The sequence below is a fragment of the Chionomys nivalis genome, chromosome 10 (genome assembly GCF_950005125.1).
Source record: "Chionomys nivalis chromosome 10, mChiNiv1.1, whole genome shotgun sequence".
NCBI classification, from domain to species: Eukaryota; Metazoa; Chordata; class Mammalia; order Rodentia; family Cricetidae; genus Chionomys; species Chionomys nivalis.
Genome location: NC_080095.1, coordinates 28,249,992 through 28,269,150, shown reverse-complemented (window position 1 = coordinate 28,269,150; position 19,159 = coordinate 28,249,992). Strand labels below are relative to the sequence as shown.

The 19,159-nt window shown below is 44.2% G+C and overlaps 1 protein-coding gene across 3 annotated transcripts in view; it reads right to left on the bottom strand.

Moving 5' to 3' along the window:
* The window catches only part of Ptpn21 (protein tyrosine phosphatase non-receptor type 21), a 62,772-nt gene that overhangs the window by 19,383 nt on the left and 24,230 nt on the right, over positions 1-19,159 (bottom strand). For 2 of the 3 annotated variants that reach the window (XM_057782651.1, XM_057782652.1), the window contains exons 4-10: positions 15,950-16,047; positions 14,584-14,651; positions 13,680-13,750; positions 10,805-10,892; positions 10,055-10,143; positions 5,642-5,729; positions 4,904-4,983 (exon numbers count right to left, since the gene is read on the bottom strand). In XM_057782651.1, coding sequence (XP_057638634.1) covers positions 4,904-4,983; positions 5,642-5,729; positions 10,055-10,143; positions 10,805-10,892; positions 13,680-13,750; positions 14,584-14,651; positions 15,950-16,047 — 582 coding nt within the window. Of the gene's footprint in view, positions 1-4,903; positions 4,984-5,641; positions 5,730-10,054; positions 10,144-10,804; positions 10,893-13,679; positions 13,751-14,583; positions 14,652-15,949; positions 16,048-19,063; positions 19,099-19,159 lie in introns of those variants that run through there. The other variant, XM_057782653.1, reaches the window with a different exon arrangement.

Genomic DNA, 19,159 nt, shown 5'->3' with positions numbered 1-19,159 from the left:
AAAGTCCACAGTGAGAGAAGGAGCTGCTTATAGGACACTTATTAACAAACACCTAACCACATCTCCACAGCTGGCCAGCCTGGACAAGATTCCGTCTTCAGCATGTGAAGTACAGAATCCAAGGATGCAGGGCTTGGAAGCAGAGGCAGCCATTCTTACTCACTGGCATCTTGCTGGCAGCATCCAGTGGGAGGGCAAAAGCAGAAGCCAGTTCTGCTGAAAACAAAGCAAAGGAGCACCAACCACATCCACCTGCCGAACGGTCTGACCTAGGCAACCCCGCTGCTCGCTCGCTCGCTCTAACCATCTGCCTGCTCCCCAGTCGCTAGGGATGCTTTCTGTGCTGGTTAGCAACGCTGAGCGTGGAGGCGGCTAAGGCTCCTAGGTCAATATCTAGAACGTGTGCGCTGGAGAAGATGACGAAAGGCTGTCAGCTCAGTGAATACACGATCTTGCTTGGCAAAACTGTGCAGCCTGCATGGGTTATCTCGTGGAATCTGAACGACACCACCAGGGAGGTCCCGTCGTCGGGTTTACAAATGAGGAAAGTGATACTTAGATTAAGTAGATCACTCCTGGTCACATGGCAAACAAGTGACAGAACCAGCATCTGAACAGGCAGGTCTGTTGGATGCCTGAGGAGTTTCTGACAATGTCCTTAGCCCTAGCTAACTCATAAGCTCCATGGAGGAAACAGACAAACCATGGCACAAGCAGTACCCAGCACACGCCTGTGCACAAGCCGCCCTTGACTGTGTTGAACACAGGAATGGCACAGTGAGTGGGGACAGAAGTCTGTGTTCAGTGAACATTTCTCAGCTAAGATGTCTCAGTGGGTAAAAGCACACACATGTAAACCTAGCAACCCGAGTTCAAGTCCTGGATCCTACAAGGAGTCAGGAGAGACCCAGCTTCCAAATGTACACCCCCACACACTAAATTAACCAATGATTTAAGACTGTTAGCATTGTCTCACTTGCTCTGTGAGCCTCTTCCCAGCTGGCCATTTGGTTATTTGATGCCAGCAGAGGGCAAGCTTTGATCACGTGTTAGAAGGTGGAAATACCTCAGGATGTTTGTCTCAATGCCTTTCCTCCTGGGCTTTCCTTAATAAGATGGTGAAAAACAAAACCTCCTGTTTTAGGGTAGGCCAGAGGTCACATCCAGGCCACCATAAGGTCACTGACCTGGCTCTGGATCCCTACCCCGACTTGCCACTGTGGGCAAGCAGAGCTAATCCCGGGCAACAGGCAGTACTGACGGTTAAGGGCTGGCCTCACTGGAGGTCACAGTGATCATCTACCCAAGTACCTCACTCCACCTCCAGGAGAGCTCCTGCCGCCAAGCCTTATTAGGGAGGGCAGGAGACCCATCCCACTGCGGGGCCTGTGACAGGCCTTTTATCTCCTAGAGCTTCTTTCCACCCTCCTTCCAGGGTCTGATGGGCCCAGTGAGTCCTCCTCAGTCTTCTGCGGGCTCAGGAAGCCAGAAGGAAAGGAGGGCCCTGCATCTTCTTCCAGACCCGTGAGCTAACGGGCTTCTGACCACCAAAGGAGGACACTGGCTGCTTCCATGTTTACCCACAGCCGTGAGCTACAGGGCTAGCTCATCTGCCTGCACTAGCCACCAGCATGCGGCTGACTCTCCAGAGAGAGGCTCTCTCACTTGGTTTTGTAGCCTCGTAGGTACAACTCATATACTTTTTTTTTGGGGGGGGGAGAAGAAAGCCCTTAACCCAGGAAGTTTTGTGCCACCCTGCATATTTTTAGCCTCATATAACTGAGGAAGGCTGATTACAGCCAGCCCAGCTCTGGGGCTTGAGCTACTAGAAGAAGCCTTTTGATCTGACTGACATTATTATCTCATTTAGTTCCTAATATAGTCCTGAAGGAGAGTCAAGAGAAGGTCTCATTATTAGTGTTTACATATATACAAACCAATGTGAGACTGTAAGCTACATGTAAAGCTACTGTTACCTCCAGTGCCTTGTCTGGGTGGGAAGAAAACTTCTGGATCCTGTCACTGTAAATATCGCCTGGGCCAAGGTTAGATGAATTGCAGCCACCCCACACCACTGTACTACAGAAAAGGGCATAAAGGAGGGATCTGTAGAATAACCCTTTTGTACACTGTGAATATCCATTACTCTCACTGGTTAATAAAGATGCTGATTGCTCTATAGTAAGGCAGGATAAAGTTAGGAGGGACAGATCAAACTGAGGATACTGGGATGAAGAAGGGCAGAGTTGCTGGCAGACGCAGAGAGAGCAAGATGGCATGCCATACTGAGAAAAGCTACGAAGCCACGAGGCAAAGCATAGATAAGAAATATGGGTTAATTTAAGTGTAAGAGTTAGCTAGTAACAAGCCTGAGCTATCAGCGGAGCATTTACAATTAATATAAGCCTCTGTGTTGGTAAATCTGGGACTGGTAACTGGGACTGAGAAAGAAACATCCGCCAAAAGAGGGGTGTGGATACTGTAGGAGAATGAATCCTTTCTATGGAAGCAGATTCCATCTCCAAACCAAGGGCCGACTCGGACACACAACTCCAGTTTTGTTAACTACCCATCACCCCTCACTTACCCAGCTGGACCATGAGAACAAGGCCTACCAACACCTCAGAGTCACTGTAATATTAGATGTCACTAGAACTGTGTTGACAGTCATCAAGAAATAGCTATAAAAATGGAAATTATTTTCAGCTTTCTTCCCCATCGAAACACAAAATGTTAATAGTATAAGCTTCATTTGCTGACCCAGGAAACAAACATGTAGAGTGTAATATATCTGTTTTGCACAGAATGACTATATATAACTACACTAATAGTTCCTGGATAGGCAGAAATTAAAAATAAAATTTCAAAATTAGTCCTTCATACATAGAAGTTCTAAAGAGAATCAAATGTTCTTCACAGAAGAATAATGTATGCAGTTAATATCATCTTTGTTATAATGTATGCAGTTAATATTATCACATTTGGCAATATCCCAAAAATTAGATTTCTAAGACCTCAACAATTCTCACACATATACTGCTTTTTCTCTCTGAATCTTAAAATTATTAAACGATGAACTGACAAAATATGCTTTTAAAAGGCATTAGTCACAACCCAGCACGGGTTTACCAGAGGGCATTGCATGTGATGTTTTATTAGTATGACTGTAGCTGCTATTTTCAAGAAAAGAAATGAACTGAGGTGATGATGGCTTATTACAAATAGTCTTAAATTTATGAAAAGTTTCAAAATGAAAATATTATGTCCTAATAGATTTTGTTTATTATTTGGATATAATTATTATATGCAGAAATAATGTCACAACGCTCAACTTCAAGGAGCCAAGCCAACCAACGGTGTTTCTGGATCCAGGACTCCTGGCCCCCCTGACTGTAACACTCTCATACACAATTTCCAGACTGAGCAGACAGCAGAAAAGGCAGCCATGCCACAAAGAATTGGTTGACTGTTTAAATGAACACACGAAGGCAAGCATCACGGTTTCTCTCTTACGTAAGATTCCCTGCAGAGTGGGTGGGGGCGGGTGAGAAAGTAAGAGGAAAAGCTGCCTGCAGGGACTCAGGTCAATAATCCCAGCACTTGGGAGGCTGGAGCAGGAGGATTCCTACAAGTCTGAGGCCCCCCTGGGCTACATAGTGAGTACTGAGCCAGGAAGAACCACAGGGATGTAGACCGGGAAAGAAGGCGGAGCTGGACTGAGAGCATGCGGGAATGACTAGCAACAGTCCTTACATGCACGTGTGGACGTGTCGGAAAGAACTGACTTTCTACAATTCACATATATATATTTTTTTTTTTTTTTTTGGTTTTTTCAAGACAGGGTTTCTCTGTGGTTTTGGAGCCTGTCCTGGAACTAGCTCTTGTAGACCAGGCTGGTCTCGAACTCACAGAGATCCGCCTGCCTCTGCCTCCCAAGTGCTGGGATTAAAGGCATGCGCCACCACCGCCCGGCTTACAATTCACATATATTAAAAGACAAATCTTTTCTCAAAATGCTGACCAGGACACTGATTAAAAACTATAAAGTATACAACTCCCAAGCTAGACATGGTAGCTTTTTATCCCAGCACTTGGGAGGCAGAGACTAACAGATGGATCTTGGTGAGTTTGAGGCCAGCCTGGTCTACACAGCAAGTTCCAGCCCAAGCCTCTACAGTGAGATCCCATTGCAACAAAACAACAATAAAAAGAACCATACTCTCAGACTGGGAATTATAGCTCAGTGGTAGAGTGCTCGCCTAGCATGGAGTAAACCTTGGGCTCAATTCCCAATGCCCCAAAGCAAAGGAGAGAAAAGGAACAAAAAAATTCCTTTCTTTTTAACATCAAGGGTTATATAATGGTTCTAATATTATGGAAACTGGGCAAAGTGGACCATTCTCATAATCCAGGAGACTAAGGCAGGAAACTCCCAAGTTCAAATCCAGCCTGGGTTACATAGCAAAACCCTGCCAAAAAAAAGAAAAAAAACTAGTTGAGAAAAACCTTAGAGGCATTTTATAGCTATAAGAAGATGCCCCAATGCTAAAATGGAATGTAATTTCATAAAAACAAAAGGACTGTGGTATCAGAAAAAGATATCATTTGATAAAATTTGCCATTCTGGACAACGCAAAGAAGTTTGAGATTAAAATTTGAAAATCAGGGCCAACAACATGGCTCAGCAGGTGGAAGGAGCTTGCTGCCAAGCTCAAAGAGCTAAGTTCAATCTCTAGAACCCACATGGTGGAGAGAACTGACTCCCCAGGTTGTTCGCTGACTTCTACACGTGGCCCCCTGACACACATACAAAATAAATAAATAAATAAATAAATAAATAAATAAATAAATAAATGCCATTTCCAAATGATTTCCCACAATTCTCACAGCGGGAGATACTCACAGGTCACACTGGTTTAGTCTGTAAAATCTGTGCCGTGCAACACACAGTCTCCACACGTACTTGGCTGTTTCCATGTCTTCCTGGCAAAGGAACATGAGCAGAGTGGTAGAGAGGCACACAAAGGAAACACTTCTAACGCAGAACTGCCCAAGAGCAGACCTAACTGGTACGCATCGTGGCTACGCCATCTCCCATCCACCATGACTTTCATTTCCCAACCCCGCATCTAACTATGAATTCGGTAAGAATTTAATTATGAAAGCAAAGTAATCTCTTCAAACAGTTTCTAAATGATTTGGAATCTTAAAACACGCTTGGTTTGAAAATGTCCTATTTTTATATAGTATCAACTTTTACTCCTGAGAAACACTAGGGCTTTTCAAACTGAACGCTTGCCTGGTGTCTTCACATTGCAAATTCCAGTTAAGCAGCACTGCACAGCTGCTCCCCACAATGGTGGCCGGGCTCTTTCCCCTCTACTTTGTCTCTTTATGCTTAATTCAAAAGTCACTTGGATCCAATAATATGAATACAAAGACTCATTTACTCAACAATATTTAATGTGCAGCCACTTTTTGCCAAGTGCCATTTTGTAAAATGCAAAGCGTAACAGTTTATGTTTATAGAACTCTAAGTTAGTGCCACACCCCCACCCCAGGACACAAACAGGAACGCAGAGGCGCTGACTTGCTAACTCATGGGGAAAGCATGCCATGAAGATTCTCTGTGTTCACTCACAGTTTGAAACTGGATGGTCTCCTCTTTACTTGCCAGCTCTAATGCAAAGAAGGACTTGTTGTGGGACATGTTAGCAATGTCATGCCACCTAGAGAACAACAGACAACGGTGAGCGCACGCTGGGACAGGAAACACATCGTTTTTCGTTAAGTTTGGTACATGAATTAACACCAGTAACTCATTTTAGAAATAAAGTAGTTTTTCAGCTAGCACACATTTTCTAACTGGAATGACAACAGCTAGCTGCTAAAAGTAAAGGCATGTGTGGGAAATGAAGGACGAGGGTTTGGGAGAGACCAACCTCATGTGGTGCTTTGAGTGAGAAATATCCCCATAGGCTCATGCACTGGAGCACCTGCTCCCCGCTCGGTGGTGCTGTGTAGGAGGTTATGAAACTTTCGGGAGATGGAGCCTTTCTGGAGGAAGGGGGGGGTCTTTGAAAGTTTATAGACTTGTTCCACTTGTATGTGACACCTTCCACCAAGCCTCCTCTGCCACTGTGGACTTCAACCCTTTGGAGCTGTAAGCCAAACTAAACATCCTTAAGTTGTTTTTGGTCATAGTATCTTATTTCAGCAACAGAAAAGTAAGTGATACACCTAATTTGCTTGATAGGCTTAACAATCAAACACCCTCATGTCAGCTTGCTGTTCAGGCCTCACTGTGTATTGACCAAACATTTTAAAGAGCATCTATTATCACAATGATGATAATTGTCCCAAGGGATGCTAAAATCACAACAGTGGTGGTCCCTGAAGAGACCTGGGAGGCTGGAAGAGCAGCAGACAACACAAAATCAGACATCCTGGTTAGCAGCTAAGGTCAACAGGACAAAGCAAGTGGGCAAAAGAGTGACGTGCACTGACAGCCCGTGGGGGAAGAGAATGCTAAATGCTCAGGAACCAAAAAATTAATTCAGTAGGAAATGAAACCTATACTGCATCTCCTAACTTTATCATCTTCAGCTTTTACAGACCACACTTGGTCTTTATCACCCATCTTTGTAATGTTATCAGAAGGAAACTGACCAGAAGATAAAACACCAAGCCAATCAATCAGTTCTCCCCAGAACCACCAGGGACTAGAGGTGTGGCTAATTCTGAATGCGAGTTTAGACATGTGCAATAGAGCCCTGGTTGAGCAGCCCTACTGGAAATCCAAAGCTCCTGAACATAAAGCATTTCAAGGGGAACTCTTTCCCCCTCCACCAGAGCAGGGACACACCCAGGGCCTCGAAAACATGAGGTGAGTATTTTACCACTGCCCACCCCATCTTTAATTGAGAATTTTTGGACTCTGGATGTCTAGTTTGTATTATATTTATTTAGTTAAAATTTGTTAAATCAAAAGTCATTTACTGACTTAGTGCTCAGTAGTTAACCCTGAAGATTATTTGCATCATCTCAAATGAGGAAAATTTGAGAATTCCTTTGCAGGGAAGAAAGCAACCAACAGAATGCCTTCAGTTTCCATACGGCCTCTGGGTATTGTCAGTCCTGCTGTCCAAGTGAAGCCCTAATCCATTTTCCTCTCCCTGTGCCCCAGCTCGGCACGTTGGCAAGACTTCCTATAACCAGGTTGGGGACGAGAGCCCACTTGTCAGGAAGCAGGCCCGCACAGGCAGTGCAGCATAGGACTGGGGCTCTGCTCCCCAAGTCATGTCTATTTTGTGTGGTCACTGTCACTCTGGATAATTCAGGGCCCAAAGAAGAGAAGGAAGAGATGCCATTTTAGGGAAAAAGTTCTTAACGGGGAAAACAGTTCTCAAGAATAAAATGGAAAACAGAAGGAAGAAAAGCTATTTTAAAAGAAAGAGAAGGTAGTGAGTGAGGGGGAGGAAGAGAAAGATGGAGGGAGTGAGGGGGAGAGGGAGGAGGGAGGACAGAGGAAGGGAAGGAGGGAGGAAGGAGGGAGGGAGGGAGGGAGGGAGGGGGAGGAAGAGAAAGATGGAGGGAGTGAGGGGGAGAGGGGGGAGGGAGGACAGAAGGAAGGGAAGGAGGGAGGGAGGGAGGGAGGGAGGGAGGGAGGGAGGGAGGGAGGGAGGGAGGGAGGGAGGGAGGGAGGGAGGGAGGGAGAGCAGGCAAGCAATGTGCCTGGGAGCCGTGCCTTACATACAAAAGCTGAGTTCTAGTCTAGCTATGCCTGTCAATGGGTGACTTTGGACAAATCACTTGGCTTTTCTAAGCCTTCATTATCTCATATGAAAACTGGCAGTGATATCTGCTACCCTGAGTTATTATGAAGATGAGGATGACATGAGCATCCGGTTTCTGATAAATTGCACTCAATGAATGTTGGACACAAAGGAATCAAGAGACAAAAGTGGTAGATATGCCTCACTACTGGATAAAAACAATATAAACCTGTTTTTATTTCAATCAATTGAAAATAGAGTAAAAATGCAAATGTTTTTACAACATCCTAACGCAGATTTTCTAAGATTACAGATTTTAAAGAACTATAAAGGTAAACAATATAACGTAACTTAGTATGTTTACAGTATAAATAGAGGCGATCACATTGGTCCTGACCTGGAAGCTTCCTCCCTGCTGGCTAGCTTTCCTAGTACCTGAAGGTGCTCTGCAGGGTGCTAGGGGGAGGGACGCCATCAACAGTCTTACCCAGCTGTGAATGCTGAAGCTACAATGACTGGCATAGCAAGATATGCCTACAGGCGCAACAGTGTTGCAAGTGTTCTAGAGTAACCAACCATTTTCTGGTTGAACGGAAGGCTAGATCCACACAGGCAAAGAGGAGAGAACCCCATACGTTGTACTGTGATCTGACAAGAACCCAGGGTTGGGGAGCTCACTGGCCAGAAGGGAAAAACAACCATTTTGCTAAATGGTCAGAGAGTATCAAACTGGTATCTCTATCTCCATTGATTAGTGCCACTCTCAGAACCTTAGAGAAGTTTCTTGGTGCTGGGGTCGGTGGCTGGTGGGTAGTTAGCACAGAAACTCAAGCAGGTAAAATACAGAGAGCAATTGTTTGTGGGGGCTCACCCAAAAATGGTACATCACATCCCCTCCCCCCACACACACACCAAGGCTCAGGGAGCATCAGGAAAGACAGATTATAAAAGCCAAAGTTCAGGGAGGAATGGAGTGAAACGCTGTCTTCTAGGCATGAGAGGGCTGCTGACATTTGTGAATTCACGGCAACTGTGCCGTGCACAAGAGCAAACCCAGCCCCACCCTTCGCTGAGGAGCTACTGACAGTAGAAGGCTTCGTGGGGAGGACGTCATCTCGTGGGCTGACCACGCTCCAGTGTATGGCCCCATACCCATGAGCACATGGACTCCACGGGTTTCAGATATATTATGTACAGGGACACAAAGTCGGGGAGTATATGAGAGGAGTGAGGGGGAAATATGGAGGGATGAATATAATCCAAAAACACTGTATGGAGATAAGAAAACTCAAAGAATTAATAAAATATTACATGTCCAAAAAGATATGAATGGAACACAGAATCCTACGAAGTGACTTGAAGCCATCTGCAAATTGACTTCTCGGAAACTGCGCGCCACCTCAGCACATCCTTACTACTACATACACCCCGAGGGCTGCACCCATGAGCAGCTGCTCTTTATAACTGGGGGAATCAACCCCGAGAAAGCTGAGGTTTACTGAGATGCTGGCATGGTAGCGATTTTGTTACATACTACAGTCAAAAGATGTAGTAGGAGCTGCGGGCTGTGTTCCTGCCGCCCCAGCTCCTGGTTGCCTGGCTAGCTTATGCCCCGAAATAACAACACACAAACTGTATTCATTTAAACACTGCTTGGCCCATTTCTATTCATGTGTGTAGCACCCCAAGGTGCGCTTACCGGGAAGATTCTAGCCTACGTCCATCCTGGGTTGGAGCTTCATCGCATCTGCCCAGGAGAGGGGAGCATGGCGTCTGGCTCTGAGAGGAGCTGCCCTGCATCTGAGCTCACTTCCTCTTCCTCCCAGCATTCTGTTCTGTTTACTCCACCCACCTATGTTCTAACCTATGAGGGCCAAGCAGTTTCTTCATTATAAAACCAATGACCTTCCTCCATCAAAAAGAAAGCCCAGATTTTCCATAGTGAATAAACAGCCCCAGAAACCAGAACTCACACGAAAAAAAAAAACCAAACAAACAATAAAACAACAACAACAAAAAAAAAAGCCCTCCCCATCCAAAGCAGAAATGGCCTCTCTGTGGCAGCAGGGCCACACGATTGTAAGCATTCACTACCAGGCCATCACTATGAGCTCCTTTTCTGCACATCTGGTTTTGAAGACAGTAACGAACCAATTAATCACTGTATTTGGGTAACATTTAACTCTAGAAAAAGAATATCTCCATTTTCTAATGAGACCTTAGGGGAAACTTGCCAGCAATAACTACCTTTAAGTATTTAAAACAAAACAGAGAAATACCTGAACACCACAGGAGGCCTTCCGTTCTTATGTTTCACAAAGATGCCGTCAAGACAAGCCCCGATGGATATGTCGCTTCCTTGGCTATCCTAAAAGGAGGAAAAAGGGAAGAAACACTTGGGAAACTGGCCTGTACGGACAAAAGCATCCACCTCACTGACCTTGTTTGTCAGACAGAAGACCTGCAGGACAGCCACTCAGAAAAAAACTGTCAGAATGGTGCAAACTCATTACCCTGCCGGTAAGGATGGAGATAGGAGGAATTTGTTCTTTTTTAAAAAATGCCTTTATTATTACGTTTACTTGTTTACTTTGTGTATGGGTGCACACGTGCCACAGCGCACATGGAGAGGTCAGAGGACAACCTGTGGGAGTTGTTTTCCTCCTCCTACCGTGAGAATCCCAGAATCAACCTCAGGTCATCGGTTTTGGTGGCAAGTGCCTTAACCCTCTAAGCCAAGATTAGACTCTTAAGTACTCTATTTCTGGACCCTACCAAAGCACAAATTAGAATATAGGATTGTATTTTACTACAGATTTCTTTCCAAAAAAGACCCTAGTCATGCTATTCTCTCAAATAGCTACGTGTCATACCCATCAGTTCCCCTGTTGCCCCTACCCACCCACCCAGCTTTTTTTTTTTTTTAAACAGGATCTCACTCCGTTTCCTATTCTATTTTCAAATGACTCCCCTGTCTCAGCCACCAGAGCAGCTGGCAGTACGGGCAGGCAAAGCCACGCGCAGCTTACCTTGGCAGGGTAGCTCTCCTCTCCATAGCCGTCCATTCTCTCTACTTCCTGCATATACAGCGTCTCAGCCTCAGGAGCTGTTAGCCCTCTGCAACCCAAAGATGTTAGTGAGATTAATCCCAAATCTAAAAATTTTAAACAATGCTTTTCTTTAAAACTATACATTGATTTGGAACAGGACATTATAAACATTTCAAGCTATAAGCATCTGTGACTAGGTATACTGATCCTCTAATACTTATCAAAAACTGGCTACCCATGGAGCACTGTGCTAAATGCAGAGGGCAAGTGCGTGTGTGTGTGTGTGTGTGTGTGTGTGTGTTATATAACCTAACGCTTTAGGAAAGCAAGAGTAGAAGCAAGGGATGAAGCAGCTCCCAAGATATCTTCAAGGCAAATCCAGGAGTTTTTACCTAAAATCGCAAGCAGTTGCTTACTTATCCTAACATATCAGGAAACACTTAGAATTCTGGTTTAAAAGCCGAATGATGGGGCTAGAGGAATGGATCTGCGGTTAAAAGCACTGGCTGCTCTTCCAGAAAACCTGGGTTAGATTCCCAGCCCCCACGTGGCAGTTCATAATCAGCCTTAACTCCAGTTTCAGATCTGATGCCCCCTTCTGACCTCCACAGGCCAACACGTGACACATGTACATACGTGAAGGCAAAAAAAACCCTCATACATCTAAATAAAATAAAATAAAATGTATTCAAAGACAAAATGACAAATGTAAGAAATAAGGGCAGGAAGAGGCCAGATGTAAATCCCTTCCAGCTCAGGTGACTGGAGCAGCAGAAAGACATGAGGAAGGAAGTGCACTTAAATCCATGGCCTCCCCTCCCCCGCCTCACTGCTGCCCCATCCCATGTGCCAAGGTGCATTCATCCCAGCCATCCCAGACTCTGCATTTCTTTGAATATATTGTATTCCTCGCATTTCTGAACCTTTGTGCACGTAGATGCCTCTTAGCATATCCCTAGCATCCACACATGGGCCTGCCAGTCACCAGTGTCCTCAGGGCTCAGCGTCTGACCATTCCTCCCGTCAGATTTTGGGTCTCCCAGTGCCGGCCCCCTACCCCACACAGTCCTAACACACTCTGCACACTTCCACTACACCCACTACTCACGCAATGGGTTGTGCTGCCTAGCGTTAAGACTGCTGGGAACACATTCTTGGAAGGGAGAGAATTATTCTGTTTATCTTTAAGCCAAACCATCCAGCATTCTACCTCATAAGGATAGAAAGTATGTATGGGTTCCTAAGTCTTTTTTTTTTAAAAAAATATTTATCTATTTATTATGTATACAATATTCTGTCTGTGTATGTCTGCAGGTCAGAAGAGAGCACCAGACCTCATTACAGATGGTTGTGAGCCACCATGTGGTTGCCGGGAATTGAACTCAGGACTTTTGGAAGAGCAGATAATGCTCTTAACCACTGAGCCATCTCTCCAGCCCAGGTTCCTAAGTCTTATTACTTAAATTAAAGTACAAATAAAAAGACAAAAAGCAGGATAACACGTTCCTGAGGGATCAAGTGCACTATGGGAAAAAATGGTTCACGTAGACATAGAGGTAAAGGGTAGGATTAGCAACTTAAGGAGAGCAGGAAAATACCCATGAGCATATGGAAAGGAATGCAGGAAGAGATGAGAGGACGATACCTTCAAAGGTCAGAGAGAGACTACAGGCCCAGACTGAGGGTTACAACCAGACACATCTACTTTCAATCACTTCTACCAAACACCAGAGACCTGAGTCATTCTGAGTTTAGTTTCCTTCATCTCTAAAACGGAGGTAATATTCTCCTTAAAAAATATTCTCCTTAAAGAATACTGGAACCAGGTGGTGGTGGCACACACCTTTAATCCCAGCACTTGGGAGCAAGAGGCAGGCGGATCTCTGTGAGTTCGAGGCTAGCCTGGTCTACTGGAGCTATTGGAATATAACTTTATATAAAGTATTTGAAATGCTATGTATTGGCTTAGAGTAAGAGCTAGCATCTTAGGAGATTTTTACAGCCAACAGAGAGTCACCAGCAGAGACAAATACATACAAGGATAGTCAGGGCAACAGACATGAGGACTCCCCAGAAGACAGAAATGCTGCTTCGAAAAGTATACAGGGGATCAATGGTCACAATGATGCATGTCTGTAATCCTAGCACTTGGGAGCCAGAGGCAGCAAGACAGCAAGTTTGAGGCTAACCTGGTTCTCAAAAATCTAAAAGTTAGAGGATGTAGCTCAGTGGTAAAGTGTCTGCCTACCATGTACAAGGCCCTGATTCAAACTCTAGCACCATTTACAGGAACGAAGGGAGGAAGGGAAGCAAGAAGGAAGAAAGGGAGGAAGGAAGGAAAGAAGGAAATAAGAAAAGAAGACAAGCCGGGCGGTGGTGGCGCACGCCTTTAATCCCAGCACTTGGGAGGCAGAGGCAGGTGGATCTCTGTGAGTTCGAGACCAGCCTGGTCTACAAGAGCTAGTTCCAGGACAGGCTCCAAAACCACAGAGAAACCCTGTCTCGAAAAACCAAAAAAAAAAAAAAAAAAGAAAGGAAGGAAGACAAAAAAGAGCACCTGGAGGGCTGAATTGTATAAGGCAAACTTCCATATAATCATACACTAATTTATCACACTTTTAATATATGGGGCGATGAACTGGTACCCTAAGGACTGGCTGCTTTTGGGATCTCCCCCCATTCCCCCACCCCTGTTTCCTCATTGATAAATGGATAATAATGGAAATGATGGGGATGCAGGTACTCAGAACAGCGAATGCCACTCTAACAGCAAACAAGCCGCAAAAAAGTTTAACACACAAAGTATGTTTCAGACTCCAGCAGCCATCAACTGTGCTCTTTTTCCTGGTGTTACCTGTATTTCTGATGCAGCAAGGCCACTTTTTGGGTTGCTTCTTCCAGCACTTTTTCATCCTGTAGCCACCCCTGCAGGAAACACAGAGCAGTAAGCACATGCATTCTTAAAGACTGAACCATTCTTCACTTCAGGCAAGCCTCTGAACAGTGCTAACACCAGGGGTCTTTGCAGTCTGTACAGTCACGATGCATCTAATGAGTTAATTACATGGCTTCTGCTCAGAAGCCAAAAGATCTGCCCTGCCTTCCCAGTTCCTCCCAGGGGAAGGTTCAGCTGAAGTTTAAGGTTGGTAACATTTATCAGAGCTGACCCGCTCACTCTGAAGAACATTGTACCCTCCTCGGCTGTTTCAGTGAGATGTTCACATCAATTTCTTCAACAGTAGTTTCAGAAAATACAAGGCAGGGTTTTCAACACTGATGGAAAGTCAGGTTCATTCCAACATTAACTTTATGATTCTCCAAAACTGAAAACAAATCCCTCTCCTTAGGCACAGCAAAGAACACCCATTTTTTGTTTTTATTTTTGGGTTTGGTTTGGTTTTGGTTTTTTGACACAGGGGCTTACTATGTAGCCCTGGCCCCTGGCTGTCCTGGAACCCACTCTGTAGACCAGGCTGGCCTTGAACTCACAGAGATCCACCCATCTCTGCATCTCGAGTGCTGGGATTGAAAGCAAGTGCCACCATTGCCCGGCCTAACTACCCACTTCTGTTCCTGTGAATTTACAAAGACCCAGAAGACTGCAACAAGGAAAGACTGGAACGTGAGCCGTTGACAAAAGGAACTGACTTTGTAATGTTAGTCCTGTTTAAAACATCTACCATGTGGACATTCATAGGTCGCTAAGAGTATAGGAATTAGCCATGTATTAAAAGGCCCAGTGTCAAAAGAAGTCTTACCACAGGGAGCAAGGCGAATTTCTGAAGAAAGTCTTGGGATTCATACTGATCAAAGTCACCAAAATCAGCTATATGGAATGATAAACATACACGTGTTGATTACATTTAATTTTTACAACAACACATTTACACAACCAAAATCAGTAGGTAAATGTGAATGGCACACTTGTGCTTCAGAAGCCAAATCTGTGCAACATATAACAGAGCAAGTTTTCAGAGTATCTTTTAAAAGTCATTAGGTAGATTCGGGCATCTTGGCTTGGGAAAATGTCTATGAAGTGAGACAAGGCCGCCCTACATGTGACATGTGCTTCTGTGCAGGTAAGTGTCAGGAGGAAACCAAGTGGGGACAGGGAATGGAGCCCCGTATGCTCAGGTTTAGACAATATATAAGGAATGGCCCACCACGATGTCAGATGTTTGTTTATCTCAAGATGACGGTGTCCGTGTTATCATGTTTTCTTAGTGTTTTTTTTTAATATTTATTTATTTATTTAGTATACAATATTCTGTCTGTGTGTCTGCCTGCAGGCCAGAAGAGGGCACCAGACCCATTACAGATGGTTGTGAGCCACCATGTGGTTGCCGGGAATTGAACTCAGGACCTTTGGAAGAGCAGGCAATGCTCTTAACCTCTGAGCCATCTCTCCAGCCCCTCTTTCTTTTGTGTTTTGTTTTAAGACATGGTCCCACTGTGTAGCCTTGACTGGTCTGGAACTCTCTATGTACAAGAGACTGGCCTTCAGCTCTGTGCCACCCAGCCCAGCTTACTTTTTTTTTTTATTAAATTCCAGCTCCATGGTTAAATGCCAGTTACCAACTGAAATAATGCACCAGCAGAAATTTCCCTAGTGCACAGATATACACATAGATATATACACTAGGCATGTACAATGTTGAATTAATTAAAAAATATTTATGAAACACAAAACTTCTTCTATTATGAGTAATGATGCTCTAATCTGAAATATATTATTTGAGAAAAAAGAAATGGGATGTACTTGAAACATTAAACGAATGTAGTTTCATGAAACTTATTGATAGAAAGATCGTTCCTCCCAATATTAGGATTAAAACAAGTCTTGGAGTGAAATTAAAACTTAGCATGTTAAATTCTTTGATTTTTCTATACAAACATACACTCAACATGTTATGAAATAATTTCCAGAATGTCTACAAGTCTCATATTTCATTGAAGTAATGCAAATTGTCTTCCTACATTAAAGCCCCACCTAATGGCATAATATTCCACCGATACATAAATACTAAACAGTTCGTACAGGAAATCAGTTACTTTCAGAACCCTCTACAATTGTTAACACAAATCTTACTCTGACAGATTTACGCCTTCACATGCATTGCTCACCTTGAACAGCTAAGCCAGCTAGCTGAATGGCTTGTTCTAATGTACACGGAAGGTTTCCTTCCAGAATATCTTTCTTCAGCTGCAGGTAATACTGATACCTACATGAGAGGATGAGTGTAGAAATTAATTTAACTATAACTGGACCGAGACACCGTGCACTTTACCACAGGTTAGCAGAGAAACATAAACTGTCAAATAAAACTGTAACCCTAGGTGTTTCAAAAAATGAAAAGAACGCCACTGACAATATAAGCACATCATTTATTCTGTTTAATGAGATGACTTTTTTTTTTTACACTTGGTTTAATTATTTCAAAGCTAAAACCAGGGTCCAGGCATGTATCTCTGGGGTAAACATTTGCTTAGGACGTGTGAGACTAGCTTCATCTCCACAAGCCCCACACCCTTCAGAAAAAAAAGCAAGGTTAAAGTCATCGTGAACCCTATAAAACAGTCCTGTTTAATTCTTTAAAGCTATCTGTCCTTTATTTAAAGTAAGGAAGGCACATACTCAACGACCAATCTTTACCTTTAAACCTCTCGTTTAACTTGGCAATATGAGACTTTAGGTATTTAGTTAAAAACTTCACTAGCCATTGAACACAAAACTTAAGGAAAATGATTCTTGATATTAAGCTTTTGAAAGTGTAGAGTAACTTTCTTAGCATTCCGTACATAGGCCGCTTCTGTCTGTCCCCTTAGTGTCAAGTGCACCTAAGTTTAAGTTCCAGCTCTCCAGTTTAGGACTCTGCATGACTTTGGGTAAGTCACAGCTTAGACTCAGACTCACAGCAATTACCAATAAAACGAAGATATAACCATCCCTTCCCGGGCCAAGCATACCCAAGCGGCCTGCAGAAAGCTGCTAACAACACTGGCATGTGCCAGCCCCCGAGCAGCAGCGGGGGTGATCAGAGCGCTTCCAATCAGTCACAGTGTTTCATCAGCGTTTTCTGGATAAAGCTCCAGAGTAAAAACGTAATGTTTCCTTTGGTTCACTGAACAGGTCAGTGCTAGGTCTGCCATTGTTCTACAACGTTCTAGACACTGGAGATGGTTAGATTTGGTCCAGTGTCTCGGCCAGTGCCATTTACAATGCCATCTCAACCTGAGCTTCTCTAAGTTTGGTGCCTTTGAGCAGTGCAAGCATAGCCCATATCTGAATTCTCCAGAATTCATATACAGTCTTATGTTACCCGTATAGCTAGGCTTTCAGCCTCTGTTCTTTGGTACCAAATGGCCTGACCGACACACCATCCATTCAGATAAAAGAATTGAGACCCAGCCTTCCCCTCTACCACCTAGCAGATATCACAGGTTTCCAAAGTCAGCAAATAGAGTGCTAGGAACTCAGGGTCAGAGGGGGAAGCTGCAGCTTTCTTTATGGCTTTCAAATGCCAAGAGCTTGCATTGAAGGAGGTATGTCTAGTAGCATGTTTCACATACCCCATTATCATTATTCTAGACTTTTCTATCTCTGTACATAAAAGCCTTGGAATGCAACATTCATAGGCCAAATTGAGCTTCCAATACAACCTTTTCTTACCTTAGCTTTGGATGAGTTTTACTACAAGAGCCCATTCTTCCATATACACTGCAAACTGTTCACCGCTAGTTCAATATCCTTTACGTAAACTCTCATGTGAAAATTCCCTGGTAAACGACATACCGGGAGAGTGTCACACTGACAAGCAAGCACGCTCCAGACTGGCGAGCAAGAGAAGCCTCTTCCCATCAAAATCTATGCAGGCTGTAACACCATTGCTGTAAGTAACAAAAAATGGCCTGGTGTCCTGACCAGTGGGGTCACACACTACCATTTGGTGAATGTGTAAAGCTTCAATCTAGCCAGTCATTATTCCTCGTTATTCTCAAAATTTCCTATCTTTTGCAAACAGAAATCCCTATAAGTTCCCATCACATGAGCGACACTTTCCTGCTGCCTTGTGGCTACATTTTTCTGACAAGGCCTCACGTTCTGAAGACATCGTTCAGATTTTTTTTTTTTTTTTTTTTTTTTTTTTTTGGTTTTTGGAGCCTGTCCTGGAACTCACTCTGTAGACCAGGCTGCCCTTGATTTCACAGAGATCCGCCTGTCTCTGCCTCCCGAGTGCTGGGATTTGGGATTAAAAGTATGTGCCACCACTGCCCAGCATCTCTGCCTTTTTTTTAAAAATACTTTTGAATTTTTTTTTTTTTTGGTTAAATCTTTAGGGGAAAAAAACCTATCTTTTCTCATTTTACATGCCAAATTCAGTCTCCACTTCCTCCCCTCCTCTCACCCCCTCCACCTCACTTCCCCTCCATCCACTCCTCAGAGAGGGTAAGGCACATTGCTTTGAGGCAGGACCAAGGCCCTTCACACTGTATCTAGGCTAAGCAAGGAATTCATCCAAAGAAAATGAGCTCTAAGAAGCCAGAACAAGCAGTAGGGATAAATCCTGTTCTCACGCCACTGGCCCCTCAGTCTGCCCCAGCCATACAACTGTCACCCACATTCAGAGGGCCTAGCTTGGCCCTATGCTGATTTCCTCACTGTCAGGCCAGAGTTGGTGGGCTCCCATTAACTCAGGTAAGCTGTTTCAGTGGGTGACCCCATCATGATCTTGACCTTTTTGCTTGTATTCTCCTCACTCAACCTTTTCTTTCATCTCTGGGTATTATCTGAGGCTTCCTATTCTCCCTGCTTTCCACAAGCCACACACCCCAACTAGAACATTCCTTCTAAAGTCTACCAAGAAGCCCAATGTTTCCTTCTTTAGTCAAAGCTCCGCCCCGAGGAATCCAGAGCTTTAAATGAAATGTTTGTTATCTCAGGATCCTCTGGCTACTTCTGTATGTCAACTGCCGGTTCCTCCAGGCTGTGAGTGAGCGACTCCTCCAGGTCACACTCAAGTGACGACCTGACTACTCTCAGATCACAGAATAGCTTCAGTAAAGGTTGAAGATCACAGAATAGCTTCAGTAAAGGTTGAAGTGAGTTAAGCGGCCAGTTCACATTTTTCCTCCAGGCTTACACTTCTCTCTTCAATATTTATATTTCAGACCTGTTCACAACCCATTCCTGCCTAGACCTACTTCCTGAACTCGGTTTCCCAGTCTTCAGATAATTACCTGGCACACTCAAACAGCATTCCAGGAGCATGAGGCAGCAGCAATTCTTACATCTGCAGGGCATTATAGCTTGCAAATGGAGGGTAAAGCCAGAAA